The sequence below is a fragment of the Olea europaea genome, chromosome 2 (genome assembly GCF_002742605.1).
Source record: "Olea europaea var. sylvestris chromosome 2, O_europaea_v1, whole genome shotgun sequence".
Taxonomy (NCBI): Eukaryota; Viridiplantae; Streptophyta; class Magnoliopsida; order Lamiales; family Oleaceae; genus Olea; species Olea europaea.
This window is the reverse complement of record NC_036238.1, coordinates 6,012,345-6,021,773: the sequence shown is the minus strand read 5'-3', so window position 1 is coordinate 6,021,773 and position 9,429 is coordinate 6,012,345. Positions and strand designations below refer to the sequence as shown.

Here is a 9,429-nt window from a genome sequence, read left to right as displayed (position 1 = left end):
ATCACCCCCACAGACAAATAACCTTCAAACCTCATTCTGCAATACATAAAAGCACAAAAAAAAAAAAAAAAAAAAAATTTTTAAAAAAAAAAAAAAAAAAAAAAAAAAAAAAAAAAAACATTTACAGCATCCATAAATATTCCATGATTCACCATTTTTCTGCAATACATAAAAACATGTTACTGTTGGCATAATATTATTCAATGATTCACCCATTTTTCTAACTGTGTGCATTACTAAAATCAAGAATTTTATATATAACCTCATTTGAAATCTGAAATTCACATATCATATTTGACGAACACAGAGATATTACAAAATCAACATTGCAATAATATTGAATTGGTGCAACACAACTCAAAACCAAAGTCAGAAAATGGAACGATGTAAGTCCTATTTTTTTTTCTCTCCTATATTTGACATTTTATTTTATAATGATGTAAATACGAATTTTTTCTTTACTTTTTTATTTTAAAAAATTTCTGTCCAATATGGTGCTTTGGATCCTAGTCAGACTCAACTCTAATTTGGTTCTTCTGTTACAAGTTTTAGTTCGGCTACCACCTCGATCTACTCACAGGAGGTCATGCAGGTATGATAATATTCGTAGTCAGTGGCGCAGTGGTGAGTGTCCTCTTAGCATAGTGAATAAGCCACACTTCAACAAGTTCATAAGAGTATCTCCAATCCATGTACGAAAAAAAATATTTTATTTGAAGAAAAATGAGTTTGAAATAAGGAGAATTGAACAAGGGCTAAAAATATGCTAATATAGAGCATAGTTTATGTGAAATGAAAGAGACGTATGTCCAAAAATTCGATAGAAATTCTCAACAACTGCTTGTACCAATGCCTAGCTCTAATACATAGTCACAAGAAGTCGAAATCGATCCCGATGTTGAAGATCCCAAGTTAGTATTATTAACAATGGTTAGTACTAATAAAATTAATACATATGCATGTATTTCTTCTTCCTCGACTAAAGTAGATTGAACATAGTGTATGTGAAATATCATTAGAATAACTAGATATTTTGCTCATGAAATGCATAGTATTTAGAATTGACAACTACAAAAAAAATTTGTTACGAATTTTTTGAGAACAAACGAGCGTCAATATCCAAGACTTACTAAATTTTTAGTACATGTTGCAAGATTTTGTGTTTGTACAGATCAACACTAAAAAAAGACGGTGGAGAGTTTAATGTATTTAAGGAATTAGGAAGACGTATTTCTGAATCTAAGATAAATATGATAAAATACTTGTTGACCAGGTAAATGATACGTGAGTTCATTTTAATTTGTCATTGTGCACATTAAATTTCTTAGTATAATTCACTTATTTAAAAAAAATTATATCATAACAGTTTGTTACTGTTTTAACTCTGCATATGTTAAAAGTAATCGATCACAAGCCCCAAAAAGGAGGAGAATTTTCAAAAAAATTATTTCTTTAATAAAAAATAGCGTGTGACTCGTAGGCCTGTTCAGCTCAATCCATTGTCCCACGAGCGTATGAACTAATTGAGTATATATGTCAATGGATTTCGAGCCAAGCTTGGGCTCAGCAAGTGCCCAAATGAGCACGTGCTGGATTCAACCCTAGCAAGAGAATGAGGGGAATGATGATCTTAACCCCTATATTTTTCCATAGATTTTATTTTTCTTACAACAATTCTTTTGTTGGGCCAAGAGACAAGATGAAATTTGAGATTTTGAGTTCTAGAGAGAGAGAGGGAATGAGAGGAATCTCATTTCTTCCAAAATAATTAGAAGAGGTAACCAGTTAGTGTCATTGGTAAGCGTGTTTTTTTTTATTTAATGAAAAACGTTATTCAGCATCACTTGTTTTATAATACCAGTTTAGGAGTTTAGGTGATACTGTATGATAGATTCAATCAATGGTAGAATTGAGTGACTCTTATAAATTTATCTTTCATTTAATATGACATTAGTGCCACCTAAAAATATGTTTTAATACAAATGATACTAAATAACAATACTCGTGAAGCTAAATAACATTACTCTTTTTCTAAATAATATCTACTTATACTGATGAGCCAAATATTTCCAGAAGCCCACATTTGTTAGAACCAACTCGAATGTTGCCACAAGTCATTGAGTCAATTGACGGGTTACTGGTTTAACTGACATGTCATTGTTGAACCAAAAACTTAATTAAAACATATGTTTTACTAAAATGTCTGTTCAAGATGAGATCATGAAGCTATTTCTTGAATTCTTCATAAAATACAAAAAAGAAAATGAAAAATTGCATTTTCTGGTTCTAATTATATGTCATAAAATGATATGATATATGGTCCCGGTTTGACAATCATTATTTGGGATAAATAATATTTTGAATAGTAATTTTTAAGAAAATGTATTGTAAAAAAGTTAAAAAGTTTTGAATTTGCGTACAAAATATTTTTATTGTATGAATGTGTGGTTGAAAATGAATATATCTCAAATAATAGTTGTCAAACAGGGGCATAGATTTTTTCTTACAACATGTTATAATTATTTTATTCGCCATCCTGGAAAGCAACCAAAGTTTTCACATTGTTGACCCAGGTCCAATTCCTACCAATTGTAATTGTATTTTACTTAGGAAAAAATTCACATTTCAAGTGTATTGTTTACACCAATTTAAAAGTCAAGTCAATAGTTTAAAAGTTCAAAATTCAAGTATGTGTAATTAATTAAAAATATTTATTAGTTATATATAATAAAATCACTGTTATACAATTAATGGTCACATATTTATTCACTGGTCACATATCATCAAATTAATTGGTCATACATTATTTTGATGTCACAAATTAAATTTTTTGTAGGTTACAGATTTGTTTTAGGTCATAAATCATTCAAATTATAAATCACATTTTATATATGGATCACATAGGTCACAGTTTATTTTTAGCCACAAACACCTAATTTTGGTGACAAATCAGCGAAACAGTTGGTTACAAATGACTAAATAGTTGGTCACAGATTCCAAAAACCCCACTATATCGGTCTCGATTCAGCACCAATCTTGACCACAAATCACCACCATCCAATCGACACTTGCATCACACCACACCTAATCTAGATCCCATTCTACCACAATATGACCGCATAAGGGACTCGAATACAGCAAGTCTCAGTACAAGCCTGCGCGAACTATCTCTTGCGCCTGCAGGACGAAGTGAAACGGCGCTTCGCAGCGTGCTCAGTCCACGAGTTGAACATATTGCCTCGCACTGCAAGGCGACGGAAATAGCTTTGCAGCGACAGCGTTGCCTATTGGAATCAACTTCACCGATGACGCTGCTGAGAGATCTCAACGGGCACAACACCACATCTATCACCGACGCTCGAAGGGCAGTCAATGTCGCGCACACTAGAATAGACCTCCACCACCGCTGCAACATCGGAGCTCAAGCCGCAGGCAGAGCAGCCCAAAATCGGGGTCGAAGATCTAAAAGCGCTGCTCATATCAAGGCCGGCGACACCACTATCGAGAGAGAAGAGAGATTAGGAAGAAGAGAAGCGGCGCCGAGAGAAGGAGAGAAGTGATTGTCGTGTGTGTGTTTAGAGAGAAAGAGAACTGAGTTAGGGTTTGATATAAGTGAGGGAATATTTAATATTTTCAAAACCAGAATTTGAATAAAAAACGTTCTGGCCCAACTTTTGGACTATGATTTTCAAATACTGGGAATTCTGTAATTTCCTCTTTTACTTAAATAAAATTGACAGTTTACTGATTTGTATCAATGTTGTTAAAAATCAACCCAGCCCGATTGGTCCAATCGGGAGAATCGAGGAATCAGGCTAAAAAAATCGAGTCGATTAGGCCTTGAGAACCTTTAATTTAAAATTGCATTTAAAATCGATGGCCTACCTGGGTTTTCTTAAACCCGCCACCCGCATCCAGTTTATACAACTTATCTATTTTAAAATCTAAAGAATTTTAAAACATTCATTATCATTATCATCATCATCATCATCATCATCATCATCATTATCATCATCGTTGTTGTTTACTTAAACTTATGAACTTGTTTTACATCACATAATTGGACTGAACAACACACTGTTTTGTTGATAGTATTTGATTATTTTTGTTAATTGCACGTTTTGAGTGGTTGATGTATTTCTTGTTCAAAAAATATACTTTTCATTTTTTTTTAATTTTTTGTAAATTTATTATTTTTATTTTAAAACATTGGGTGATTCCCGATTTCACCCTTTTACTCTTGACCCTTTCTCTTTTTCGGATTGTGATCAGATTGATATTTAAAACATTGATTTGGATAGAGCCTGTTTGAATTATATTCAAACTCAACGATTCTACCAAGCTTTGATTGAAATTGACTCAACGATTTTCGGACCAAATCGATTGGTCCAATCCAAGTTTTATAACATTGCATGGACCTATTGGAGATGTTGTATGGTAGGATGGCAACAAATCAGGTGGGACGTGACAACCCTTCCAGTCGAGAATTTCGTGGTGGGAGCTTATGTCTAGCAAGGTATTCATAGACAAGGATATTTATAAAGAGGGTAAATGAATAGTGGAGAAGTGAGCAATACTTGAATCGTATTCCTATGCAATGTGGGAATGAAAAATATCTTTTCAAACTTTAATTTTTTAATATTATCACTTTGAAAAAATATTTTAATATACAAACATAAAATAAATGTTGGAATAGGGGTAAAGTACTTTGTCATCACCATCTAAGGCCATAGTTCTCTCTCGCTCAGCATTTGAAACATCTACAGGTAAGTAGATCGAGTTATAATGGATTGTCCTTGCACTTTTGTACTTTAATTTTACTTTGTGGAAAAGACAATTGAAATATTTCACTGAGACTTTATTGAGACAAATATAAAGGAAGTCAAATAAAGGATTAATCAAATCCAGTATATCGGTGGCCAATAGTTTGCAATTGTCCATCAAATCAAGGTAGGACAGCCGGTGAAGAAAAGTGCAGCGCCCGAGGCTCGTAAGGTCCTCTCTGCCTCTCATAACATTAGAAATCCGTGTGAAAATTTTTAAACCTATCGTGTATAACTCTTTTTATTCCATTGTACTCGTGAAAAATTTGAAACCTATCATGTATATTTAGGGGTATCAACGAAGTGAGCTGAATCGAGTCGGCTCGAGTTTTTTGAAAACGGAATTTTTTTGGCTCGAACCGAGTCGAGTAAAAGCTTGACCAAAAAATTAAAGCTCAACTGGAACTTTCGGCTACTGGCTTTATAAAGTTGCCGATTAAGGCACCAAACAGGCAGCAAATATAGTTCCTTCCATTTTTTTAAACGGGTCGGCCCGTGTGGCTCGAGCCAAGTCCCCAAAATGGGGCTCGCCCAACCCTTGAGCCGGGCTGGCTTAGGCTTTTTTCGGGTGAGCTACGGATGGCCTGAGCCAGCTAGCCTGATCGTCATCCCTAGCATACCTCTTTTTATTCCATTGTACTTCGTGATAAGTTTATTCCGTTCTCTAGTGTTTTCTTGAGTGTGGATAATTTCATATGCTTTCATAATCACTGCTCATTATTATCCACATATTTCATGGGACTTATTGTTATTCATATCTATAAGCTATTTATAAATTTGTCAAATGAGGCTAAAATCGTGACATTTTCTGTACAATTATGTGTGGATGTTTTATAGTACGAACAAGTCAATTCTTACATTGTCCTGGCATACAATTAGTTATCCTACTTCTTTTTAACTAAGACAAACTTGCACTATCTAAATTCTTGACAGGATCTTTGTATTTTTGGGGCATAATAACTGCTGGACCACTAGACATGACCCTTGGACTGCCAAGAATGAGACCATGGTAATTAATGTAAAGTGAGAGCCAATGCAGTACATTGATAAACTGGACAAACTATGCAATGGAGCCAAGCATGTGAAAGGATAAGCCTCTATTTTTCACCATGAATCAAGAATCTGGGGTTTAAAATTCTTGAACAAACACCGACGAGATAAACTATCAAGAATCATTCAGTAAGGTCTGCCATACACCACCCAATCATGCATTCACCATTCCTATGTGTAGTGTAGGCATGGCTTGGAGCATAGAGGTTCAAACACAAAGACATTGTACTAGAATACAACGAAATATCGAGCCAAATTCAAATTCAAAAAATCCCACCCCTATGGGATTGAAGAGAATAAATAGAATCTCAAACTCCAATCAAAATTTAGAGCAAATGGCAATCCAATGGTGCATAAACATGCATGATATGTATTACTAATAATGTCGGAAATTAAAGGAAAAAAAAAAAAAAATTCGGAAAGGGGAGGATCACTAGAAGAGTTCGTGAAACCCCGACTACCGAAAAAACTAACAACAAACTTCAATTGGATTCGAGAAAGATATATTTCCCTTTCTTTATGCAAATCCCTCCTTTTTCTATTTGTTTTGCTGTCATACCTTTGACATTTGCTTAATGCTGATAATGGAGCCAATCATCAACTCCAAATAATACCATATGTTGGTATTTTTAATTTTCATTAAAGCTGAAAATCCAATCTTATCTTCAAAATTCAATACCTCACACCAACTAGGGGCGAGGAGGACAGCATCGATCACCATCAGGATATGAAAGTCTTCTCTTCACGCCAACAGTCGAAGTGATTGAAGAATTCTCGGAAGCATGATCAGAGCTTGATTGACTCGATGATAAATTCGGTAAAATCACAGAGTTGGGGGTATTGGACTTCGCGAACTTGAATGTTCGCAATAGATTGTAACACGAAAACAAATCCTCCTGTTGATATGCATAATCAGATGAAAAAAATCAATTCAAACCACTTAATTATTCACATACTAACAAGAAACAGCCAAATTACACAACAAATGAGACTCACTTTCTCAAGGGACTCCCATGATGGAATAACATTCATCTTAATCTCCACATCCTTTTCCATTAATGCATAATCATGCGATGCTAAAACCGCGGTTGCTGCAATAATGGACGGCCGATATTCCCCCACATTAACTTCTGCATCGCGTAACTATAAATTCATAAGCAAGTTCACTAAATGCGAATTAAATCCGAATTCAAACTATCATTACGCGACAACTTACCTTTAATTACATCGATGATCAATTCAACGGCTCTTTTTAACAGTTCGTCGCACCTTAATTCACCAGAGAATTTCGCAGAGAAATAATCGAGATAAGCAAACGGAGTAATTAAACTCATTTTCCATTTCAAAGTACTTAAAACCAACAACTCCATTTTCTTAATCGCATTCCTTTCAAAATTAAATTCATCTACATGATATTCGGATAATGCTGGTACTATACATTCCTCCATTTTTGCAGCCACTGATAAACATGCAACTGACAATAATCTAATAGCCCACAATTTAGGATCCTGTTAACATCAACAAAATTCCAAAATCCCATTTAAATAGATATCTAAATCATAAACCAAAAAACAATTCTAGTAAGCAAAAACTTACATCAATGGATCTTCTTGATAAGAAGATGTCTAAATAAATAATCGAAAGATAAGCTGTATCAAATTGAAATCCAAAAAAGGCCCTTGTCTGCATAAAAACACCAACGTTGGACGATTAATCATACTATAGATTTATCAACTAGTCAAGGTTACTGATAGAAAAATAGAAAACAGACCTCAAGAATCCATCTAATGGCATCCAAACGAGCGCATTTCAACCAGTCTCCTTCACTCTCGATTGAAAAACCATTTCCATCCGATTGAAAAATGCTCTCCTTTTGAATTAACAATTTTATAAACTCATCATCAAACTCAGAAACAGAGCCCAAATCCTTGATACCGCGTTCATTCAAGCATGAATCGTCTTCTCCACACAAGAGATCAGACAATGAAAAATGGTGTGATTTTTCCATTCTAAGAATTTTCTTAATTTCTCAAAAAATAAAGGGCAACCTAGAAAAGAAAATGAGTGACCTTTTATAGTAGAGAATAATCTATTTAATAGGAAAAATTTCTGTAATCTATAGAAAGATTTATATCCAGTAAGGAAGAAAGAGGAGCCATTGAAGTAGCGGTTTTGGTGCCGCCAAATTTAGCGGAGAGTATATAGAGTGCGTTTTTTAGCGGTTAATATACAGTATATCGAAGTAAAAATTGTTAACTGCTGTCAAGTCTATCATACATTTTATTAGGAGAGGGGTGTAAGGTCCAATGTGCATTAGCATCTTCGAAGTCACATTTGTCATGCAATATTAAGATGGAGCTAGTGGGAGCGTCAACAAGCACTTCGAGACTCTAACCACATCGAGAATAAATGAAAAGGAAATATAGGCCCCGATCTTGTAATTGAGTCTCTTGTCAAGCCACTCAACCAGCTCATTAAAAGTTGATTTCTACAATATTAGATATACGTTTCATTAATGTTAATATTACTAAATTACGTTTATTACGAAGTACTGAGTCAACATTGGTGGGACCATCAATGAGTAGTTTAAACACTGCAAAATAATCGAGAAAAAATATTAGAGTGTGTTTGATTACATTTATTTTCCATGGAAAATATCAGTTTTCCACCTAAATTCTTACTTGACGTGTTTGATTGCTATTTTTTTTTCCATGGAAAACGTTTTCCAACTTTTGAAAATATACCTAATTTTCCTTGTTTTTAAGGAAAACATTTTCCTTGGGTAGAGGTGGTTTTTATTTTTCACAAAAGATGGAAAACATTTTTTTTCTAGGTGATATTTTCCATGTCAATCAAACACACTCTTAAGGAAATGTAGGGCCCACTCTTTTAATTGTGTCGCTTGTTGCACTGCTCGTCCAACTCATTAAAAATTGAATCCAACAAATATCTTATGCATTAATATTATCTAGTCACGTTTGTTACGCAGTATTAAGACTGAATTAGGGGGACCATCAAAAAGCACTCAGAGGTTGCAGTCGACTTGAGAAAGAGAAAGTGAAAAGGAAATAAGGGTCCCACTCTTGTACTTGTGTCATCCTGTTGTGTGGCTCGTCCAACTCATAAAAAGTTGAATCCAGCATATATATTGTGCATTTGTATTATCAAGTCACGTTTGTTATGCAATAGTAATATAGGATTTATCGAACTATCAAAACCACTCCAGACTGCAATCGAATCAAGAAAAAGAAAGTGGAAAGGAACTATAGGGCCACTCTTTTATTTGGATATATTGTTGCATTACTCACCGGCTAATAAAAGGTTGCATCCGGCAGAGTTACAAGCATGATGATAAAATCTATTTAATGAAGCCTAAATTTTTTAACTTCTTTTTCATACTTTGATAGATGTTGAATGATTAAATATAACTTAACATACATTTTATTATTGTTTTAAAATTAACGAAAATCAGGACAATTATTTTCATAATAATTTCCTTTCTTCTTCCATATTATTATTATTTTTTATTGGGAAGAAGAGAACAAACATTATAGTG

The 9,429-nt window shown here is 34.0% G+C and overlaps 1 protein-coding gene across 1 annotated transcript; it reads right to left on the bottom strand.

Annotated features, from left to right (window-relative positions):
- Positions 1-6,255: 6,255 nt before the first annotated feature.
- On the bottom strand, positions 6,256-8,041 carry LOC111375686 (cyclin-D5-1-like). Its single transcript, XM_022998556.1, has 5 exons — positions 7,645-8,041; positions 7,470-7,556; positions 7,090-7,381; positions 6,870-7,003; positions 6,256-6,769 (listed from the first exon to the last, which is right to left on the bottom strand). Exons 1-5 carry the CDS (start codon positions 7,879-7,881, stop codon positions 6,563-6,565), a joined length of 957 nt encoding a protein of 318 aa, XP_022854324.1. The 5' UTR covers positions 7,882-8,041; the 3' UTR covers positions 6,256-6,562.
- Positions 8,042-9,429: the final 1,388 nt, after the last annotated feature.

What these genes read in the sequence shown, in the direction of transcription:
- LOC111375686 (XM_022998556.1), bottom strand. Translation starts at nt 7,881, where the DNA reads ATGGAAAAATCACACCATTTTTCATTGTCTGATCTCTTGTGTGGAGAA. An exon ending in CCATTAGATGGATTCTTGAG is followed by an intron (nt 7,557 to 7,644) that starts GTCTGTTTTCTA and finishes GTTTTTATGCAG; the next exon opens with ACAAGGGCCTTTTTTGGATT. An exon ending in TATCAAGAAGATCCATTGAT is followed by an intron (nt 7,382 to 7,469) that starts GTAAGTTTTTGC and finishes TGATGTTAACAG; the next exon opens with GATCCTAAATTGTGGGCTAT.